This window comes from Gallus gallus, chromosome 2, assembly GCF_016699485.2.
Source record: "Gallus gallus isolate bGalGal1 chromosome 2, bGalGal1.mat.broiler.GRCg7b, whole genome shotgun sequence".
NCBI lineage: Eukaryota > Metazoa > Chordata > Aves > Galliformes > Phasianidae > Gallus > Gallus gallus.
This window is the reverse complement of record NC_052533.1, coordinates 131,198,876-131,222,799: the sequence shown is the minus strand read 5'-3', so window position 1 is coordinate 131,222,799 and position 23,924 is coordinate 131,198,876. Positions and strand designations below refer to the sequence as shown.

Genomic DNA, 23,924 nt, shown 5'->3' with positions numbered 1-23,924 from the left:
AAAGTAAAAAAGCTGAAAGATTTGAAAATCAGATGATTCTCTCAAGTTCTTCATCTTGTTGTTCATAGCCATCTTCCCTTACCTAACAGAAATAAAAAGACAGCAGCATTCACAACCCCCCAGTTCAGATGAGAGCACTGGCCACAAAGTTACAGTTATACACCATATTTTAGATCCCCTCCACCCAAATTACTGCATACATTTTTGACCACTGGTCATTTGGAAATATGGCCTTTTTTTTTTTTCTTCAATGACACTCCACACAAATGCTTTATTCATTATATTTATTTCCTTCCCTTATCTACATGTCTCCATTTCATTGTTATGTGAAAGAAAAACGTTCAGCAATCATACCTGCTGCTACAGTAAATCCTAGTTGGCTGATCACAGTGTAAGAGAAGAAACAAAATATAGGCTCTTCTACTACGGCAGTTTGTTAACACACATTACAAATGCACGCATACTGTCTTTTTCTTAAATGGAAAGATTCTGACAAGAGGTATGTCACGCACAGCTTTCAGAGTAAAAACCAAAACTTGAAATTACAAATGCAGAAGAAAAGTTCTTCAGTGTTAAAGGTTGGAAAGTTCCCCATGATGCACCAGACTCCAGGTCAGGCAAGAGAAAGATCATGTAACATAGGAACAAAAGAGGCCAACTGTGGAAAAACCTGTGAGAAAAGCCCTTGTGAAACATCTCACTTACCTGCTTTAGCCATTACTACAGATTCAGCATGACGTGATAAAAGATACCAGCTTCACATTCCAATGTACAGTACAGCTGTAGTGCATATTTGTCTTTACACACCCCATGTATCTGACAGCAGCCTAGACCACACGCATTGGAAACATTTTCAGGACCAGTCTTTGTAAAAGAAAACCACATTTGTCATAGCAACTAGCTGTACGACATCATCTCCACCACCACAGGTCCCTTCCGTCTCCATGTCAAAGCTATAATGAATGAATCTAAAGAGCCCATCATCAAGTAAACAAAACAAACAAAAACAAAACAAGTACCTCTGTTGAGCTTGTTCAATATTTGGATATAATGTGTGTTAATGTAGTAATAGAAGAATAGATTAGTAGAAAAAATGAAGAAGGGAGTCAAGCCACTCAAAGAACGGGAGGGTGGGTTACAAATCCAGCTGATCTACTGAGTTTAATTTCTGATTGTTGTAGAATGCTCATTTCTAGACAATTTAAGTCTGAAGCCTTTATAAGCACAGTGCACCTTCTATACCACTTGGAGCATGTCTGAGTTTACATTTTGGCGAACTTGCTGCTCTCCTGACTCAGGTTACACACAGTATGCAGGTTACCATAACATTAGTGACTCCTCTGTTTCTATGGCCAAACTTAATAAAGTATTCCCATGCTTGTCTGGATCTCTGCCACCTGCTAGCATCTTCAGGAGGCTCACAGGCCCCACAGTCACCACTAACACTGTGGTCCTACAGTGAGCACCCACACAGACTCCAGCCCACCTCACGCTTGGGACTGGAAGCTCCCAGACCCCAGCCCACTCGCTCCTTTCACAGGGTAAGCTCAAAGATCCCACTGTTGCACCTGTACCACCCCCACAGCACCCCCGCCTCCCTCACAACAGCGAACATCGGAACCTCCTGCGCATGCCCGGATAGGCAATTCCCCTCAGTGGGGGCGGGCGGAGCCGCGCAGGCGCAATCCCCGCGCAGGCGCACGGCCCTTAAGAGAGGCGGTCACCGCCCGCTTCCCCGCGTGCCGGCGTTCGCCCCGCCTCTTTCCTTCCCGCACCAAGATGGCGGAGTACGACCTGACCACGAAGATCGCGCACTTCTTGGACCGGCACCTGGTCTTTCCGCTGCTGGAGTTCCTCTCTGTCAAGGAGGTACGCGCATGCCCTAACGGCGAGGGAGCTGGCTGTGGAGCGGACGAGCGGCGGGGAATGGTATCGGCGCCCGTCCCGGTCCCGGGTGCCGCCGGTGCCTCTGCCTCGCCTGGGCCCTGTGGGCGCGGCCCGGCCCTGCGCCGGCTCGGAGTGTGCGCTGCGTGGGGAGGAAGTATGGGGGAGGGCGGGAGCTGTCCCTCTGCCGCCGTTCGCTCTCTGTCGCTCCTTGGTGGTGTGGGCCGCCTCGCCAGACATGCGCCTCCGCCGCGGCTGTCAGCGGCGCTGGGCCGTGGGGCCCTCGGTGTGGGCGACATTACTTATCGACCTTAGTGCTAAAACGCTGCCGCTATTGGTTTTCTTTTCTCGCTTAGACCAAATGCAGGTCCCATCTTGTCCCGTCCCTCGTTGTTTTTGTGTATATAAAGTGGGATCCCTGTGTGAAACCTGATTGTGCCAGAGGTGCTTCAAGCTGAACTTGTACCAATCAAAATGACCTAAAGTACTTAGCTCCTCTATCTTGAAAAGGAAACAAACTGTGCAAGGCTTCCCAACCTTGGATTTTGAAGTGCATACTATTTTAGGTTTCAGAAATAAGCCAGCCAAGCACGCTGGGACAACCTGACCTGCCCAGTTCTTCCATCTAGGGTGTGGGTTTGGGTTGTCAGTCATCTTCAGGGTGTTTTTTTGTGTTTTTGCATTTGTAAACTGTTTTAAGTTAAGCAGAGTTATTCATGCACTGTGTTACCTTGAATGTTGTGTAGTTCAAAGCTGAACTAAACTTCCTCAGGTTTTATGTCTGAGATACTGTGATGCAATGAGTTGTAACACAGCCTTCATACAAATGCATGTTTGAGTTTTATGGTAGTTCACATCCTCACCTGAATCTTAAAGGTCTAACACTTGTAATGCATAGCTCAATTATTACAAGGACCTTTAAGAAGTGATTAAACAAACTTAAAGAAAATGAACCAACCCCAAAAACTCCATGAAGCTTGCTTAAGCTGCAGACATTATATTTTAGATTAAGCTGTGCTACAACTCAAGTTTGATCTTGAGCATCTTTTCTGAAATTAGCCTTGAGTAACTTGAGTCTACACTACTCAGAATGCTATTCTGTGCCAAGTATTCACTGAACTTTGCCTCAGAGTTGTGCTCCCTTAAGTTCTGGGGCCAAAACAGGTGTGTCTTTTGTTTATTGGTTTGTTTGTTTGAAATCTTGGTCAGATTTTTCATCGTGGAGTCTCTCCCCTTTCTCTATGAATAATTCATTATTTGCTTTGGCCCGCAGAGTAACTCATTTACTTTCATTAGGAACAATCACCTAAAAAGGTGACATGTCTTCTAACTATTCTTTTGAAGTTCCTGCACTCATAAGTAGCAGGCAATTAGCATTATCTTACTAGGACTAGAAAAACAGACACTGTACAGTAAGCATGTCTGTAGACAGAGCTGTCAGACATCTTGAAAAGCTGTGAGACTGATATTTAAAATAACTTAATTGGACAAAATTTGTAAATTGAGTTGTAGCAATAAAGGTAATTCAATAATATGAATTGGAAAGTCTTTAGCAGCATTCAAAGAAATCTGTTAATTATTTCTGTTTCAGATATACAATGAAAAAGAACTACTTCAAGGAAAACTGGATCTCCTTAGTGATACCAACATGGTGGATTTTGCTATGGATGTGTACAAAAATCTTTATTCTGATGAAATTCCACATGGTAAGTTGCTCAGTTAATAAAGAAGTATTTTTATATATTCTTTTTTAGCTTCTAAAATAATAGCTGGTAATACTGTTAATATGGTACTCAAACTTCAGTACTGTTTTCCTTTGACACTAAGGAAAGAATGAGTAATACTGGAACGTTACCTACTCTAGAAGGAGAAAGTCCAAATTAAATCATTGTAGGCATATGAAAACTAATGCTTAATGTTCTGTCATAAGGAAAAATATCTCCTTCTACAGGATTTTTTAAAAACTTAAGAAGATGTCATGCAGGAAGATAGACACCTTGGGGAGGAGAAAAATAACATAACTAACTTTTAGCTTACATTATTCATGTTTATTTTTGCTTTATTTCTTTTCTTTCATTGTATCTTTATTGTGAGTTTTTGTTATTCTTGATGCTATTCTCTGAATATACACTTTACCCTGTTTACACATTTTATTTAATTTTTTGGAGTTGTTCACCTTTTTCTAAACTGCAGTGGGTTTACAGCTTGCCTTATCTGCAGCTTAGGAGGAAGAGATTCGGGTGTTTTTGCTTAATTGGGTACAGGTTCCAGCTGTTTTGCTTCTGAGTCTTGTTCATTCCAGGTTCTTTTAAACTACAGACTCACAGCCCCTTTTGAAATACGTAGAACTGTTAACACTTACAGATGCTGGATTGAACATTTGATCAAAATGTTTCATATGGTAGCATTAGCTATTGTTTATAGATGTGTATGCAATGCTGGATTGGGCTGATAGTGCCAGTTATGAGAAGGTTATGAGAGGTTCTCACTTCTGTCATCCAAGGAACAGCTACAACAATAGCTTCACCTCTCAGTTTCTGTTGGTTACAAACATCAGATGATCTCAGGGCTGTTAAATTCTCAAAGCTGAGAAGTTTATTTTCTCCTGCTCCAGAATTTCTAAACTACTGGAGAAGAATGTTACAGTATCAATAGCACACCTTTGCAAAGTAATTAGTCTAATAATTTTTGTCTGATTACAGCTAACTACTTAAGCAGATTGTTAAGCTGTATAACTTTGAAAGCTCATAGCTGCACCTGAGTTGAACGAACTTGGCTGTTGGGAAAACTGCATTCATACTGGTCAACAACTTTGGTCTTTCTAATGATGTTTTGCTTTGCATGCATTTTAGCAGTATAGGATTTATATTAATATGATGACTTATTTGATATCTGACTTTTTTTCTAAGTACAGGAAGTAGCAGGGGTAATGCTTTCACAAGCAATCTGAACAAATGACTCTTATGTGAAACTTTCTGTGCAAAGATAGCTTACATTTAACAGAATCTATGTATGTGCCATTTCTTTTTACTTGCAGGCTTGCTGACTTCATTCAATTTTATACTAACTTTTTGTTAAGACCTTACTGTAGCAAAAGTTCCCAAAAGCTAGTATACTTAGAGATGTCTTGCCTTTCACAATGGCCCTATGATTATGCAGCCAGGAAATGTCACGGGGAAAGGAAAAACATTTGTTAGTAAGTTAACTGAATGTTTTTATTTTTTCATCTGTTTCCCCTTTTATAACCTCAAGATTCTTCTGAAGTTGGAGATAATTTCTCCTTACTGGAATACTTTCTGTCAGGCAAGTCGCTCTTAGATTTAGGATGGGTCACTATAATGGTGTTATCCACTTTGGATATCCTCTACAAAAGAAATAATGAAAGAAAAGTCTATTAGACTCACTGTAATGCTCTGTGCCCTGGTGTGTGACCCTCTCCACTGGCTTCCTGGGTTCTGTTATTGCCTGAGATTTGGTCTTGGGTTGTCTTTCTCAGATCCTATACATGCCTTGACTTGTATTTCCAGTTCTAAGGTACCACTGTCTTCTCTTTTTTTTAAGCACATGGGCTGAACTTTTAAGTATTGATTTTTATTGCACATGGTGGTCTTGGAAGGCCACTCTGTTTCTTACTAATTTCTCATAAAGGGTTCTGAGTACGCATGTGTAATGTTGTTAAGTATTCCAAAATTCTACTTGTAGAACCTGGTTGGTTAGAGGAAAATCTAAGTAGTATCATAGCTTAGGTTTTTTTACTTTTTTTTTTTTTGCAGGTTTATTTGGAATGAGCAAAGTTACCTTAAAAAGGTGCTTTTCCTTTAGTGGAAGCCCAAACATACCTTAGCTTGAGCCAAGGCTAATTTAGATATTTGCGCTTGGGTGGTTTGATTAGAACTGTGCACAGTATGAAAGTAACCATATGGTAGAGACTTCTTGTTAAGCTAACAAGTTCTAGGGTACCTCTAGTTTCGTGACTTCCTTGAAAGGACAAGTTAGGTAGGAATTAGAAGAAAACATGTTTAACTATGCTATAATCATACGGTGCTGACAGATTAGTTTCTGCAAAAACTAACTCTTAACATGGGATGTTTTTGTTTAGCTTTGCGTGAGAAGAGAACAACTGTCGTTGCACAGCTGAAACAGCTTCAAGCTGAAACTGAACCTATTGTCAAGATGTTTGAGGATCCTGAGACAACAAGGCAAATGCAGTCTACTAGGTAACTTTTAATGTATTTTTCTCATGAGGGCTTGTTGATATCTCTTAGGTATTGATGGTAGGAATGCTGTCTGTGTAGCAACTGCAAGGGAAGGTGTTTTTACTTCAACTGCTATGAGTAGTGTTTGTGATGTTGCCATGTGCCGTTTACTCTTGTTGCTTTTACCTGTTGTACAAAAATCATCTCCTCAACTAATGTTCAGCTGAATCAAGTGTGGACAAGTGCCAGGTATTATTCAGTACAGCCTAGGTTTTTTGGAGGTGAAATACTGTTTGAAAAACCTAAAATTCCTCTTTCATAGATCATCATCTTCTTTCCTTCATCTGCCTTCCTCAGAAGGCTGTAGAATGCTGTCTCCCATTCTGAGAGGCTTGGTAGAGGAACATCCTTCTGGTGTTGTTGTAGCATATGTTTCTTTCAGGCACACTTGTCCTTTTACTCTTTCCAGTCCCTGCGTTGGACAGGCCAACTTGATGTGGGATTGTGCTAGGAATTAATTTTTTAAAAGATGTGTCCAATTTCTTAATTGCTTCTGAGAATAATTAAAGTAGAATGAGTGTCTAAACACTGCTTCTAAGGACTGTGAGTTTTACGGTTGAAGCTGAATTAATCCCTGTGGGGAAGGATTCAGCTATTGTAGTTGAGAAAGTAACTGCATGATTTTAACAGAAAGGTGGGTGGTATTTGCTTAGTGGAAGTTACTTTTGGTTGTCTTTACGTTGGAAACTTTGTTATTATTGTTGTGTGTCTAACCCTTGTATGGAAAGCTCATCAGATCCTTTATTCAGCTTGCCTACTTGAATAGCGTACCACATTAGATGGAGCATCTAAGACTCAACTTGAATTTGAAGGTGAAGCCAGTGCTTAGGTCTGTTGTCAGTGAGCTGTATGCATCTCCTGGCATGGAAGATTGTACTGATTCTGGAATTTTCTTAGAAAACTGTGAAATGCACAACCTGAAATCCTCCTGAGAAGACTCTGCAAAGAAAACGGTTACCTGAAATAACTGAGGGAGAAACTTAAGTGCAGATTACCATCCTTTTTCTCCTATGCTCAGCAAGTTGGGTGAGGATGAGAAGTCTAGTTGCCCCTTTTGGCCCATGCAGATGAACAGTGTGCATTTTCTCTACTCAGCATATTGTTTCCAGGATTTCTAATCTGGTTTAATCTTTATCAATGCAGAAATGGTGAGATGCGATACATTGGCTCTCAGTGCACACATGAAACAGGATTTCATTAGAAATAATGAAATCTGTTAGTTTCCAGCACTTCAGGGAAAAGCTTCTATTTTCTCTTCTGATACAGTCAGAAAGTACTTAAGCTTCTGCTGACAAAAGCATTGTCAGGATAAGTAAACTCTGCCTGATTTCTGTGAATATGCATGTCAGAATAGTTTCTGCTACTCAGGAATACTAGTTTTTTGCTGAAAGTTCTGGTCTGGATCACTGGACATCATTGGCTGTAGTGGGTTTGATTGGACTGCAAAGTGTCTGTGTAAAGAACACTATTATCTTCTGTACAGATAAGTGACAACTTCAGATTCCTTGATTTCTGTGAATTTCTGTTGGTGACTTGTATCAAACTCAGAGATTCACACGTCAGCTTTTGAATCAGAACAATGCTGTTTGGGGCACCACAGTCTGGGAAATGGTGGAAAATGATGTGTAAAAGAGGCTTTAAAATGTCGGTTGTTCTGCATTTATATTTTTCATGCAGCTGTTGGAGAGGCTTTAGCGGTTTTAGAGAAATAGTCAATATCCCTCATCCTTGTAGAATCTTCCACTGGAAGAAACTGATGATGCTCTTTCATTGCTTCTGCAAGGCATACTGAGGACTGCAATTCTTAGCTTATAAAAAAAGGATTTAGTTTTATAAAACAAGATATGATTTAACTGTGTTCCTCAAATGCTAGTTACGTGGCTATTCAAGAGAACTACGCTTGAGTCATTGTCTGTCCCATGCTGCTGAAATATGAGTTTTCAAAAGAAATGAAGTAGAGGGTACCTACAGGTATGGGGAAACTGAAAGAGAGAAAATGCAACATTTCTTTCACTTCTTTGATTATATGAACCACCTTTTTTTTCTACTGGCAGTGTATTCAACTATGTGTATGAATTCAGTGTTGGTGTTTGTTGCCAGATAATTGCAGTACATCACCAGATGAAAAGTTGGCATGTGAAAATTTCACTCTAGGATCAGGCACCTTTGCAAATACTAGATAAAAAAGCTATTAATAAGTGAATAATATCACACTGTTTAATAATATCACAGGTGTCTAAAATCCAGTGGTCATTAATAAGACTGGCTGTAGGTAAATCTTTTTTGTATACAGGAGGCTTGAACTTCTCTTTCATCGTAATAACAGTGGTTGCTTTTATTATGCATGCTGAATAAAAAGAGATACAGAAATGTGGTTGTATGTAGGTGTTTATATTTGTGCATTTGTTAAGTTCTAAACAATTGTGTCCTGCAGATGCCTCTGTCTGTGGTAGAGGTTTGCTTATTTGTTTCCCAGTGTTAACAGTGGGAGGAAAAACTCCTTTCTAGCTGTTTGACTTGCTTTTTCCCGCCTTGTCTCTTATTAAACTCCTAACTGCTTGGCTAGAGTAATTGCTATGAAATTAGAACAGGAGTGAGAGGAGCTCTAAATCAGAATTGAATTTCCATACTGAGAGCTGAGAATGCTGTCAAATTGAAAATAATCTTCTCCTTTTTCTTGATCGTAGTTTTTGCTGGTAGTGCTCATTTCAAACTGCGTTAATTTTAATATACAGAACTTTTTCATAATGCTACTAATAGTTGCTTCACTATTATTGAGGTTACTTTTGTACAGTCTCTAGAGAAGTATCAAAATAACACGAGGTAATTCTAATGGTTGAAGGCTGGTGTGTAGGGTGCTGCATGGTGGCAATCAGTTTGTTTTGTGAAAACATCAGGTTTTATCTTTTTGTTTTAGGGATGGTCGAATGCTGTTTGACTACTTAGCTGAGAAGCATGGTGTAAGTGTTCTAATTGCTATATCTATTGGAATTCAGTTCTAAACATCTCCACTCTACTTCCCCCACAGCCTATGTACTGGTAATTTGGCCTGTCTCACTTGAGTGTAGCTGGCAGAATACTTCAGTAATCAAAATTCTGCCTATTTGAATATCTTTGAGTGCATGCATTTTATACAAACAAAAAATGCATCCTTGTAACTATGTGCCTTACTTTGTAAAGCAGAATTTCAACTGTTTTTCCCCCCAGCATGATCACTAATTCAGAGATACGGATTAAAGTAGTTTTGCGTAGTGTCTCCTGTTTACAATAACTTTCAAAGATAGTAAAGGTTTCTATTAAAGGTTTTCCAAAGCTACTATTAAAAGGGGCTTGTAAAAACATTTCTTCTTCCTAGTGAGGAAAACATTTCTTTTTTTATATTTCAGTTTAGACAGGAGTACCTAGATACACTCTACAGGTATGCAAAATTCCAGTATGAATGTGGCAATTACTCCGGAGCTGCAGAATACCTGTACTTCTTCAGAGTTCTGGTAAGTTCTAGGTGTGTCATCTGAATTGTTTACTCAGAGTGGTGAGGCACTGGTACTGTTTGCCCAGAGAAGCTGGGGATGCTCCATCCTTGGAGGCATTAAAGGCCAGTTTGGACAGAGCCCTGGGCAGCCTGATCTGGTGGGTGATAACCTTGCCAATGGCAGCAGAGTTGGAACTGGATGGGCTTTAAGATTGCTTTGAACCCAGGCCATTTTGTAATTTTCATGAAAATTATCCTAAACTATGTGAAATGTTGCGAGAGTAAGCAGCAACAACTTTTTAAAATTGATTGTAACTCATAAAGTAACTTTGACATTAGATCTTAATGACAATTGAGTCGAGAGTAGCAGTGAATTGAACTTTCATCGAAATGTTGACGATAAGGCTGAATTCTTCTGTGTGATTTTTGTGTTGTGTGTGTGTTTCATGGGCTGAGGGAGAAAGTAAGTTAGTTACTAAAGATTTGTGGGTGGATATCATTAATTCTCAGTGCTTTATTTCTAGGTCTAGCATTATTATTTTATGTCAAATAATTGATTTCGAAACAAATACTGTTTTTGTGCTGGTAAGAGTTTTAATGTATATCTTTTTGCTAACTCTGAAAAAGCTTTTTTTTCTAAATTTCGTGATGACAACCAGTGAAGGAGCTATTGTACCTGGTCTGTGAATAGAATTTGACACTGAATGACCTAGCATAACCCAATCCTGTATAAATCTAATACAGCTTCACCTCAGAACTATCCTTCTAGGAGATGGGCTTGTTACTGCAAACTTAAAGTTGGTATGGGCATTTCTATAAGAAGTACGCTTTTGTTGCAGCATTAGCAGAAAGAGCTTAAGAGTATTAGTTCTTATGGTCTGATTACCTGCTGTCACAAGGTCTTTGGGAACCTGCTTTGTAAGAGGTTTGTTGTAATGGTTCAGAAGCATTCTTGCATGGTATGAAAAACCTGGAACTAGTGTCATCTGATGCTCAGACATTTACTTATTATTTTTTGTTTAAGTTGAGCTGCAGCAGCAGGGAGCTTTGTCTTTCAGGATTTTCTAGGTTTTTACTTCAGAAGTTTTAGTGTTGTTTTTGTTTATGTATGTGAATTGCTTTAAGAAATGTCTCTATAGACAGAGAATGATGCATGTTTGACATTTTTTAAGTTAAAAATATTACCAGGAAATATTTTTCTTTTTTGGAAGTTAAAATTAAAAAAGGAGTATAACTCTGCTGTTGTTAAAATAGGTTCCAGCAACAGACAGAAATGCTCTGAGTTCACTGTGGGGGAAACTGGCATCTGAAATTCTCATGCAGAATTGGGATGCAGCCATGGAAGATCTCACAAGATTGAAGGAGACAATAGATAATAATGTAAGTACAATCTTGGTCGTGTTAGTGACATGAGAGGTTAGAGTTATTAGTTTTCAAATTTTATTATGAATTACTTGAAATCTCGTTAAGAGCCACTTACCATGCTTCAGTAGAGACAGTTGTGCATTCCTTGAATGGTGGTGAGAAAGCAAAAGGATACTGAAAAAGAAAAGGTGAAGGAATATGGAAGCTTTCTTTTTAAATGACTTGCTTTGCTTCTATCACTTTGGCAAAAAAAAAAAAAGGGGGTGAGAGCTTTTAAGCTATTTCCAGTAAACCAAACTTGTCTCAAGGATGTAAATGAGAGCATTTGAGAGCATAGCATCTCTATGAGAAAATGCTACTTAAATTTCAGGGAGTTATACTGTTCCTTTAATGCAAGGAAGTAGATGTATGCATCTAAACCATACTCTGCCTTAAGGAAAACAATATTTTTAATAAAAAATGCAAGAAAGCTTTTCATCGGAAACAGGCTTCAGTCAATTGAGCTTCTTTACCATCTGACAGTGAGAGTTAAGTGGGCACCAGGAACATGAAGTGAAAGAATAGGACTGCAGTGCTAATTCAAAGCAATGACATGATCAAGAACTTATCTTCCTGTCTGCTTGTTGGGCTTCAGTGGCTGTATATGAAATATGCTTGGTGTTTTACTCTTCTAAACCAGAATCTTAATAGGAGCTTTATTTTTTTTTTCCCCTCCCCAGAATTGTTCTTTATCTTGTATGGCAGATAAGTAACGTTAATGAGTTTTTTGGGATTTTCTAATCTTTATGAACCTATATGGCTGTAATGGACTCTGAAATATGATATAGTCATTAAACTCCCATGATTTTTTGGGTAGAATTGTAGTGGTTAGCTGTCATGATCCTGTGAGTGTTTATTACTTGTTGTGAATAGACGGATATAACATACTGCCTTCCAGCCTTTTGAATTGCTGTTAAATTTGCAGCACATCCAGCAATGTATAGAGCTGAATCCTTACTTGTGCTGTAACAGTTGGTTTAAATGAAGGTTGTGTTCCTGTTCTGTGGTGCTTCATCACCAGAAAAAGTCTATGGCAAACATCCTTGTGATGCTTTAGAAAAGAGAATAAACTAAAAAGATAGAAAAGCCAAGCAGTATTCCTTGTTCAGCTGTGGCCTGAAGAACTAGAAACAACTCAGGATCAAAGAGGGAAGTAGTAATTTCACATTAGCAAGGTGATCTTTTAAGAACTGAAGTCTTAGTACCTTTGTTTAAATCATTGTATTTTTTCTTTTCAGTCAGTCAGCTCTCCACTGCAGTCTCTTCAGCAAAGAACGTGGCTCATCCACTGGTCTTTATTTGTGTTTTTTAATCATCCTAAAGGGAGAGACAATATCATTGACCTCTTTCTCTATCAACCACAGTAAGTTGTGCTGTACTTCATTGCTGGGGTTTTGAGTCCACAGCCTGAAGCTGTCTCAGAAGTTGTAATGATGCCTGCTTTTTATTTTTCAAGCATGGCTTTTTTTTGGGGGGGGGGGGGGTATAACTTATTCTCTTTCAGGGAGGCAGATAGAGCCAGATCTTACTGTTCTACTATTTTTTTCTGGTGTTCTGGGGAATGGAATAACTATTTATGCTACATAGCAAACTCCTCCTGCATGTTTTAGGGTGGTAGGGAATGGTGATGCCCTTTGGACTTATCTTAAAAAAATTCAACCAGGTATATTTGAAAAGGGTTTTTGAGGAAAATCTGAGAAGAATAAAAATGCAAAATGAAACACTACTGTTGTTTGTGAGAACTAAATTGTTATATCTGTATGATACCTATGACAGATTAATGCTGAGAAATTATTGGTAGTATATGGATTGTTCTTCTGCAGTGCTAACTGCCCTTTCTTTATTACCTAGTGCGCTGCAGTCTTCTCTCTCTTCCCCTGCCCCCAGCTAAAGATCATCAGAGCATTAACAAATGTAAATCATCCTTATTTGATTAAATGCACGCTGCTAGCATATAGCATAAAAGATTTGAGCTGTCTTACCACAAGTGAGATTTTCGATGGAAAACTATATTATCTGAACTTTGATTTTTCTTCAGGTATCTCAACGCAATTCAGACAATGTGCCCTCATATCCTCCGATATCTCACTACTGCAGTCATAACAAATAAGGATGTTCGAAAACGTAGACAGGTGCTGAAGGACCTAGTCAAGGTTATTCAGCAGGTAAGAACTGAAATCTCTACTAGTTTCTGTTCCTTTTCACTGAAATTGTGTAATTTTATTCTAATGTGCTTGTTCTGGGACTACTTACACATTCAATGCTGATTTTTTTTTCCCTCTTCCTGATGTCATTCATTGAGAAGTAAAATGTGCATCAATAAGTTTTGCTTTCCCTCTCCCCATAAGACTAAGTGCAGAAAATTCAGCAAGATGCTTGAAATGGTTTTGAATCATAGTCTATTTTTTTTTTTTTTCAGCCATCACTACAAGGAATTGTTTTATAATAAAGATACTGCTTGCATGTCAAAACTGATCTGTGTATGCTGATTTATGTTCAAATTTGTATACCCTTAAATGCTTCTGTTCTCACAGTTATGAGTGGTTGTAGAATCTTACTGGAGTAACAAAAGGAGCAAGTTGCTTGGTAGGGATCAAGGGGTTTATTGCAAAGACTTCCATCTGAAATCAGCATGTAACCTGTGTCTAAGCAGTCAACCTTTAAACCCTAATTATACCGAACTAGTTTATATGTTTAATAAAGTGATATATACATAATATGAACCATACAGAGTAGATGACTAATATCAAGCTCTGTAATGTTAAATTTTATGGATCTGGAAGTTGTTCACACAAGATAACTCATAACTTGTTGATGGGGGGGAGAGGGGGAATGAATTGTTGAATGAAGTGGTTTGTTCAGTGTTATATGGCAGACTGATGCTAAGAGGAAAGACAGTCCATTCTCTAAACAGTAAGTCATGAAGATTCTGCATGTATTGAACTGGTAGGTAGGCAGTTACACGTTCATCTCTATTAAACTGAAAACAGTATCCAAGCTCTTTCATGTAATGAGCAGTAATTATTTGAAGAAGTACAGTGGTGTGTAAAACTAAATTTTGAACATAAATAATGAGTTTATAAATAAGGTTCTTTTGGTAAGGAAAAACATTTTTGATCTAACGACTGAAAAAGCCTTCTTAAAAACTTGCTGAATCTGCTGGTCTTTTTATAAGTACTAAAGCTGATAGTAACAGATTGAATTTAACTGTCTCTAATAAACATTTTATGACATGCCAGAAGGTGTTGTAGTTGGATCTTACTTTACACTCACAGATGTGTATATAGTGTTGTTTTCTGCCTTATGATTAAGTTGAGTTGTAATATCAAAATGGAGTACTTTGTATAGGGGAAGTAGCATTGTATGTATAAGCCTTGCCTTGTTTGTGTGTATCAAATGATGATTTAGTTTGAAGTATCAAGTATTTGGACTAGTTCTTGAAATTGGAATTTAGGAAGAATATCTGTTCTTACCATATGTTAATAAACCTAAGTGCTTGATAGAAGATGAGTAAGACTCGTGGACACTTTCTTAACTGGAAGATTGCAGTGCTAAATGCTAGGAGGGAAATTGCACTTGGTTTTTTTTAAGTACTCATTAAATAACCACAACAACAACAAAAAACATTTATGTGGCTATTAGAAGTATATAGATGTTTTTCCAGAATCTAGTTGTTTGAACAACATATGTAATATTCAAGTGAACTTGTTGCAGTGGTTCCTAACAGCATTGGTTTTTATTTTGACAGGAATCCTACACATACAGGGACCCCATCACAGAATTTGTGGAATGCCTATATGTTAATTTTGATTTTGATGGTGCACAGAAGAAGCTGAGGGAGTGTGAAACAGTAAGCTCTATAATTCTATTTTTTTCTTTGATTTACAGATCTGTATAAAATTCTCAAGAGCCATCTAACTTACTTGAAATGGAACTCAAATTCCATTGCCAGTGTTTTTCTGTCAGCTTAAAGATTATATTTAGTCAGCTCGTAGAACAAAAAGTGAATAAGTGATTGTACTTCTGGCTGAGCTTCAGCTTCTCAGTTAGTGTTAGCTTGAAGAAAAGGGTGGGCTTTACCTTCTGTTCTGAGAAGTGTTGCACTCTGGGATGGTGACATTGAAAAACATGGTGAAATCAGGATAGGTAAGTGTATATTCTTGTAAAATGAGTATAGTTAAAGATAAGCAGTGCTTGGGTTGACTAGTGTAAAAGTTAATGCTTCTCAGCTGAAAACCATTGCCAGTTCTTTGTCTTTTGATTGTTTTCACTGATATTGGTTACCTTATTAGATAAAAAGGTTAGTAATTCTATTTACTGCTAAGGGCTGGTAGTCCTTTAACCTGAACTTAACATGCACAGTTATACTGCTAATGAAGCTGGCTTGTATGATAAGAGAAGACAGAATAAGAAAAGACTCTTGAAATAAGAGGAGAATAGTCAGGTTTTATGCATTACTGCAGGGGTCTTCAATGTAGGTTTGAGAGACCATGTTCTTTTTGAGTCTAGCCTCAGTTCTCAGGTTAGTGTGTAGTGTTCATTTAGCAATCTGCACATTCATGAGAAGTCATTTTAAATACAAACTTTTTTGTCCATTATGGATCATGCTGCCAACAGTCTCTAATAGATTGTGCATTCCATCAACAAGCAAGATGAGTGACAAAAAAACTTTCTATGTTTGTTTTCAGTGTTCCTCTTCTCCTTACACTTGCAGGTGCTTGTGAATGATTTCTTCTTAGTTGCATGCCTCGAGGACTTCATTGAGAATGCCCGTCTCTTTATATTTGAGACTTTCTGTCGCATCCATCAGTGTATCAGCATTGGGTAAGATAACTTTCTTATGCGGCCATACAGAAAAATCAATTGCAAGTGGGATTGACAAACAGCATAAGCTTTTGTAGTAAGAATGTTCAATTGTCAGGTATAATGATTTTTCATTAACTAAATCCTAATTAGGTAGGGTAGTTGTCTTTCTAGATTTATAGCTCTAAAGTGATGTGTTTTAATTACAGCAGTCACATTTTATAACTGTAATTTTAATGAAATTTAACACAGCTTGTCTTTATCCTCCTCCCTTCCCCACCCAACAGTGTTCATTTCTTCACACATTGATACAGAATGATAGTATTAAGTAAATCATAGCAAATATGGTAATTGTTTACTTAGACATAAGTATGTCAACCAATTATTTCTTAACTGTATGTCCCTTGAAAGTGAATGGAGTTCTATTGCTTTTTTAAAATTATATCTTGTTCCCTGTGCATGACTGGAATGATCCAGCTATAAGGCAATGATATTAGCAAAGATGTCTGCTACTTACTCAAACAAATATTCTAAGAGCAGGCTTTTCAACTGAACTGGCTCCAATACCTTTGTTGTAGAAACTAAGCAGAAAAATGGTGTTATACATGTTTGAGATCCCACTACAGTTGGTGTATGCAACTCTGTAGGTCCATGTCCCTTAAAAGTCGCTAGAGAATATTGGAGAGATCCCCCAAACAGCAGAACCCAGAGCTGGTAAATCTATCAAATTCAGTGGAATCTTGCTTTGGACACACACTATTAACAGGGGTGTGTGTGTGTATGTATGGCCCTCTGAGGAAGCAGATTAATGCTTCTTGATTTAAAAAGAGAAGGATTTGACTGAAAACTCTACTAAGATTTTGCAATCTTATTGAAAGGATGACTTTTTTACGACTTTTTCATGAATATTTCTGGTAGGATAAGCACAAAAAATTACTTTCATAGTGTATCTGGAAAATGATAGTGTTTTGTTAGGTGCTTAAAGTAATTGAGTTCAGTATAAAGGTTGGTAGAAAGTGACTTTTTTTCTGAGAACTTAACTGTGCTGTAGTGTGTTTTAAACATACTTAAAAGGTAGTAAACAGAACTAAATGATGTAAACAACTTTTTGTACGTTCATTTTTGTAAGGAGACTAATACTTTGAATCAAAGTATTGATAAAGGGACTTTAAAATAAGAATTTTGGAAGGCTATGTAAACTAAGTTCTCTAAGGGTTGAATTTCTGGATTCTTCGTACTGTGAAGGCGCAAGTTCTTAATGAAGTTAGTTTACAAAGAAAAGCTTAAAACAAGGGCTAAATGTCATTCTTAGTTTATTAGACATCAGATCATAGAAGTGATGAGTAGAGAGCCTAGAAGATGCATTTTAATGCATTGCAGGTGTCTCTGTTGAAAGAAAACAGATGATTAATTATAGCAGAGCTGTCGAGCTTTGACAATTCAAGGTATATGGTATGTTATCCAATGTAGAGCATTTATTGCTATATGGTTCGTACAGTTTTGTACCACAGATGATTAAAAAATACTTCAGTTTGTTCTCATTGTGTGATTTGGGAATAGAGGTAGCAGTGCCTTTATTTCGTAATTGTAATGATGTGTTCTGAGGAAAGTGATAAACTGAGTTAGGGGTGGACATTGCTGGCATAATATAATTTATGGTGATTTCATGTGGAATCAGTCATCGCTAAGGAGATTGTTTTCACTAGGTCATAGTGTTTAAAATGATGGACTCAAGCTTTAAATTTCTGTAGAAGTTGTAACAATCATTAGATTTGGGCTTTAGTGGGGTGCATAAGTATTTCTTGGTGCATTCTAGGCTTTGTTTGAAGGAATTGGCCTGTCAAAATGCTTCTATTAAAGTTTGGCTGAGTAGAGTTCATGCATTTATCTCTCCATGAGCGATTTCAACTGCTATTCCTAGAACTGAAAACTAGTCAGTTGTATCACAGTGCTTTGACAAGTATTGCTTAAGTGTTCAGAAAGAAATTTGAAAATAATGAGTGGAGATCTGCTGTTCCTTATATTAAATATAAAATAGGTGGTCTATTTGATTTTCTAACTACATCTGTTAGGCAGCTGATATTTTTTCCAAAGGACATAGTTTCCTTATCAGTTGTAATTTTGAACTTATCAGTGCTAAATCATTCTGTAATTAGTTTACTGTTTAAAATACCATGTTCAGCTGGCGGTAATAGATTAAATTAATTCAGAATGTGATTTGATTAGTTTGATATGCCTGTATTTAATTGAAGAGCTGAGTGTGCTTTATTTTTCTTCTGCATCTTTTCTTTCAGTGCACAGAACACAACAGGTCTATTTATATATGAGACTGTGGAAGTTCAGTAACCTTTCTGTTTATGCAGAGGAAAACTTTAAGTAACATTTCTTCCAGCATGAACCAAATAAGTGAGCTTCCTTATAAGACAGGAAGGTAGAAATAATCTGGAGAGCTTTTTTTTTTTAAAAGAACATATAACTTGATATGGAAGACAGGAATACTGTATATGTGCATATTTAATAGCACAGTAGAAGAATGGTGTTTGTAACATAATTAGGATAAGTCTTCAGTGCATTTAGTTTGGAAGGATTGGAAAAATGCTCTCTGGCTGTGTTACTTTGCCAGAGGAGTATCTCCTCAGCATTGTGCATCCGGGCACTTTAAGTTGGTGATAGCTGCTTCAGTGTGGCCTGTCAGGGGACTCTAAGCTGGAGCCTAATTATAGCATATGCTGAAATTGGGTCATCTTTTGTCTTAAAGGTTTGATCAAGTCTTAAGGTTTTCTAATGCTGGTACTAATACTTTATTTCAATGGAAGATGGCTGTTCTGTTACCAGTTATTTATATTTAAAATCTTAAGTGAATTTAAATTTCCAAGTTAGAAGTTCAGATAAGTTTTCTTATATCCCTCTTTGCCCTCTGTCACTTCCATTATGTAACTTGGGAGATTTTCAAGTGCATGCTGGAGGAAGAAAACACCTGTACAGAAGTTGTATAGAGGTGTGCTATATGCTTGTCCATATAACTTTTTAACATACTAGCTCCTTTTCTTCAGAGAGGCTTATTTTGTAAAATACAGACATGGGTAAAGCAATTCATAGCTCTTAATTCACTCTTAGAATAGTAGTGAGTGTAGAGTATACATATTCCTTCTCAAAAGATGTATTGAGGGTTGAAAAACTTCCTAGGGCTGAGCTTATGTTAGCAAATAGTGGGTGTAAGAGGGTTGGATCTACAGAGAAAAATGTATTGCTCAGGAATGTGCTGGCATCCACACTCCATGTGCTCTGCTTAAAATGAGTTAAAATTTGAGTAAACCAGGCTTAAACCCATCTTAGTAGCTAAAGCACACTTTACTCTTTGAGTGCATCTTAACTTTCTATCTGATTAAGGGAATCTAGTTCTCAGTCTGGTTTTGATCATAGTTGTCCCTGCAGTCTCCCACAAGTAGGAAGTAGGAATGATTGGTTTAATTTCTTGTACTAACTTAGATGCTAACGAAGACTACTCAGTTAACAAACCTTATCTTCATTGGCTCTTGAGAAAGGTACAGTTTATCTACTAGACAGTGTGAAGCAATTAATAGTTTCTGCTCTGGAGAAATTCTTCCCTGTAAGCCTATGATGCACCTGCACCCACTCCAGCACAGAGGGACTGTAAGTGAAGGAAAAAGCAAAATCAGGGTGCTGTGGCTTAGAAATGACCTTAGAAGTGAACTTGAAGTTGCTTGATTCAAGTCTGTGCACCCAATTACAACTCCAAGCAGGATCCACCTCATGTTATGCTACCCAACTCCTTGCCGAGTGATTCTTGACTGTCTCCAAAGTTGGAGTGTCCATAGGCAAATCACAAAAGTAACTAACTTAATCCATGAAGTAGTGGCAATGGCCACTTTATGTGGTCTTCTGAAGGAGTTATCGGTAGGATTCTAATAAAATACCTCTAACAGAAATATGAGAATTCCCCTAGTTTTGCTCTCCCCAACTATCTTTCAGTTTAGAGTTTCTTTTTAGAGTCAAGTGCTTAATATCACAAATTCAAAGAATTAAAAAAAAAAGGTGGCTTCTTCCTGCTGACATCTGAATATCCCTTGCTGCTTAGGTACTGATAATTCCACAAACATTTTACATCTGTGATGTCTTCTGTTCTCTTGCTTTGTCTGCCATAACTCTCTGCACTTTTGAAGTGCACCACAGATTACGAGTTCAGATGAAATAGTAGCAGCTAGTTTTTGGATTTTACTTTCCCATTCTTTATAAAATTCTAGGTACCTCGTTGTGTATTTGTTGTTAATTTCACTGACTGAGGTTAGTATTAAAGTTGCTTTGATTTTTCTCCTTGCCTCATTTCATATTAATCTGTGATAGAAATTAAATTGGAAGAAAGTTAAGAGATAAAAGCATCTAAAAGGAGAGACCATATAAAGAAGACTCAATAGGTAGTCTAGCTATGTGGACTGGCTAATAATTGATAGGGTAGTAATTAGTATAAAATGAAAATTGTTTGGATTCAGAAAAATGTTTAAGCAAGATCCTGTAAATTGGTGAGAAATTGACCTCTTGTGCAACTCCAGCATAGCCAGCTGGGTTTTGGTGATGTCTGTAGCCCTTACCTCATGTTTGTCAACGCAGTCTGGAAGCTGTTGGAAGAATGAGCATTACAAATAAACTCTAGGAGCCAAATGCCAGCAGGAAGCTGAAGGAGTTGGCTGCAAAACTGCAGGAAACGCCATCAGAGGGAATGATTTCTGGATAAGAGTGCCTGTTTCATTAAGCATTTTCCTTTCTCTGTTCTCCTGCTCTCCTAGTCATCCTTGAGATTGCAGGATACTGTAGTATATCTACATCGACTGCATGATGAATATGTTGAGTGTTCCGTATCAAGATGTGTGTTCTTGTGGCACTTCTTTCTGGAACTTCAGAGTGAAGTTCATTGGTAGTTGTATAACAGTCAGACAGCCTTACTGGACTATTTACTCTTAAAATGTGAATGCCCATCTGGGTTTAAAGAAGTGTAAAAGGAATTCAGTTTTTCCCCTTATAGTAATAGCTGCTGTTTTATGTTGTGATGAGACTGTGTAGTGGACAACTTTCCAAGGAATTTTCATGCAGGCAAGATTTAATAGGAATATATGAAGATACAAGTGCAAAATAAGATATGCATTAAGTGTGTACTTCAAGAAATGAATTCTTTATTCAGAATATACCAAGCAGTGACAGGATTTTTCCTTTTTAAGAAGGTGAAAAATACAAGATGGGGGGGTGGAGAGGAATAACTTTAAGGATTATATGTAAGCTTTATTTCAATTGGAGGAAAGTAAGCTTCCCAATTATATAAAAATACTCAAGACGTAAGCTTCCCAATTATATAAAAATACTCAAGACAAGCCTTGTGCTGTGCCAGATTTCATGTATTGGTTTAATGCATATTCTGCAGGTTCTGAGTATATTTATCAACATGAGAGAGGTCATATTTCATCTTTTGATAAGCCTGTTATCTTCTAGTATGTTGGCAGATAAACTAAATATGACTCCTGAGGAAGCAGAAAGATGGATTGTCAATCTAATCCGAAATGCACGATTAGATGCCAAACTGGATTCAAAGCTGGTAAGACTGCATGTGTGATCCAAGTGATTTCTTACCTAGAAGTAGTGTGTTTCAGTTTAATTTTTCTTTGCCCACAAACTGTAGTAAGCTTCTCTACTGTGTTTTGGCTCTGTGTGAGAGAACTTTTGTAGAAACTTTGAAAGCAGAGCATTAAAATAAAGGCTTGTGTACTCTGAGTGGCTGTTAAATTTCCTGTATGTTTATTGCATTTTAGGGCCATGTAGTTATGGGCAACAATGCAGTGTCACCTTATCAACAAGTGATTGAGAAGACCAAAAGCCTGTCTTTTCGTAGTCAAATGTTGGCTATGAACATTGAGAAGAAATTGAATCAGAGTGGTAGATCAGAGGTTAGTATGAGTTGTATTTTTCAGAATCTGTTTTTCCTTCTTGAATGTGAATGATGCTAATGTATAATTCCAACCTATTCCTTAGTTCCTCAGACATACTGAATTCTAGTTCTGGTGCCAAAAGTTAAATTGACAAATGCTCATTTCTTGCAGTGGTTCTTGTTTTCTTCTCATATCTCTTCTCACTACAAAACAAAGGAAAAATGAGTGCCTAATTATTTGTTTCAGTCATTCGATTGTGCTTCCTTTAAATGGTCCCTTTCACCTTCCAAAGACACTTTTAAGGAGGTGATGTGTATGAAAATAGCTAATGCCTTTTCTGAGTGAATTATACTTAAACTACTCTGATTATTGAACACGGAGTTAGATCACCCTCTCCATCACACACTGGTGCTCTTTGACAATACTGGGTTTTGAGTCAGTGTTCCTCCTACAGTGCCATTGGTGATACAAGTATTTGTGGGTAAGTACTACTGGAAGAAAAATGAACAGCGGTGAAGAGTTAGGACTAGAAAATATCTTGGTCAGCCACCAGTGAAAAATAGGGAAGATGGCATGTTGATTCTATTAGATAGAAGTTGTAAGAAACTTAATAGAAGAAGAAATGAGTATTGCGTGTTTTTGACTGTTGCTTATTTTATTTGTTTTTAGGCACCTAACTGGGCTACTCAAGACTCTGGATTCTATTGACGCAATTCTGTAGCGGGAAAATTATCAGTTTTCATTTGACTAAAAAGCACATGATAAGTATGTAACTTTAAGAAGGCAATTGTTTCATCTGAATTATTTGAATAAAATTGGCTACTTTTAACTATTTGTGTTATCTCTAATTTGTGTAGCTTGGTACTTAATTATATTGTACTGGGAGTGGTTAGTTCAGTAGTATTCTGGAGCATTTTAGATTACAGTTTGCAGGACTTTAAATGTCACTTCTGTTTGTACTTGCCTTGTACCAAGGGGTGTTACTGCTTTTAGAGCCACTTGAGATTATAAGCAGGGAATCTTATATGCAGCTATTCTCTTCTGCAAAAGTTGCATTTTAAGTAAATGAAAAGCATATGGTGTGAACAAGTGCATTCCTAATAGCCAGATCAGAATCTTTTTTGTGCTTCCACATAGTCCTTTGTCACAGAAGAAGCTTGTTAGTACTAATGCATTTCTAACACACACCTCTTGGAAAAACCTAACATAACCCATATGTAAAATGGTTTGGGTTGGGCATTGTGCTTCAGAATTATAGATTGTTCCTGTTTTATTGCCTGGTCTTGAGACTTTTTCTAGGGTGGGACTTTTCAGCAGAAAAGCCTTTCTAAAGGTGTGGATAATGAGCTTAGTAGGTTAAAAGCTTTTCTTTGTTTCAAAAAGTTCTGAAGAATCATAATGCAACTAGTAAACTAAATCCTGTGTTGTTTGACTATTGTAACATTTAAAATCTATTTTAACATGATTTTCTTCAGGCATTTTTTTCTTCCTTAGTGGCTCTTTTCTACAGAATATACCATAACACCTCCTAGTTCAGATCCCTAAAAAGTATCCTGGGTTTTCTGTGAAGTACAGACTGTAAAGATCGGTGAGGTCAGTGCAAGTATTGGAAAGGAAAAGATGGCATCTGCACAATTTTGCTTTTAAGATTGGGGTGGGGGAAATGACTCCCTTTTACCATACCCCAATCACAATTTCTTAGCTCTTTTTTGAAGTTCTGGTACCAATATACATGTGGCAAGTTGTTTTAACTCACCCACTCTTCCTACAGTGTTTTCCTAGCTAGGTTTGTCATTTTTATTTAAACTTAAGCACTTACTGGACAGTTAGTAAGATGCCAGAGCTGGCAAAGGGTGAATTGTAGAATTATTTCATGTGAAGTAGGAGCTTTGTACCTCGTGACTTGATCGTAACTTCTTAGAAGATATTTAGTAGCAGTTCTGACTTGGAGTGTTTCTGTTCTGTTGCTCTTCTCTGTTACAACATGCTTATCTCCTTGCATAATATTAACTTTATGGCCTCACTTCACTATGAAGAGTATTAAATACCTAATTTGGCCTAAAGTATCAGTCAAATAATGTGAGAGATACTGTAACAGAGTACAAGTACAGTGAAAAGTATTCAGGCTTTTAAATCAGCTGTGCAGTCTACTCAAAGTCTCTAAGTTGG

At 37.5% G+C, this 23,924-nt stretch overlaps 1 protein-coding gene across 1 annotated transcript; it reads left to right on the top strand.

The window, feature by feature from the left end:
- Nucleotides 1-1,758: 1,758 nt before the first annotated feature.
- EIF3E (eukaryotic translation initiation factor 3 subunit E) lies at nt 1,759-22,584 on the top strand. Its single transcript, NM_001006349.2, has 13 exons — nt 1,759-1,869; nt 3,476-3,590; nt 5,984-6,101; nt 9,058-9,100; nt 9,527-9,631; nt 10,867-10,992; nt 12,255-12,379; nt 13,055-13,181; nt 14,765-14,866; nt 15,731-15,840; nt 21,322-21,424; nt 21,639-21,773; nt 22,425-22,584. The coding sequence occupies exons 1-13, from the start codon at nt 1,780-1,782 to the stop codon at nt 22,461-22,463; spliced, it is 1,338 nt and encodes a 445-aa protein (NP_001006349.2). The 5' UTR covers nt 1,759-1,779; the 3' UTR covers nt 22,464-22,584.
- The last annotated feature ends 1,340 nt before the right edge of the window (nt 22,585-23,924 follow it).

Coding starts and splice junctions, on each gene's coding strand:
- EIF3E (NM_001006349.2), top strand. CDS start 1,780: ATGGCGGAGTACGACCTGACCACGAAGATCGCGCACTTCTTGGACCGG. Junction 1,870..3,475: donor AGTTCCTCTCTGTCAAGGAG/GTACGCGCATGC, acceptor TTTCTGTTTCAG/ATATACAATGAAAAAGAACT. Junction 15,841..21,321: donor CATCAGTGTATCAGCATTGG/GTAAGATAACTT, acceptor GTTATCTTCTAG/TATGTTGGCAGATAAACTAA.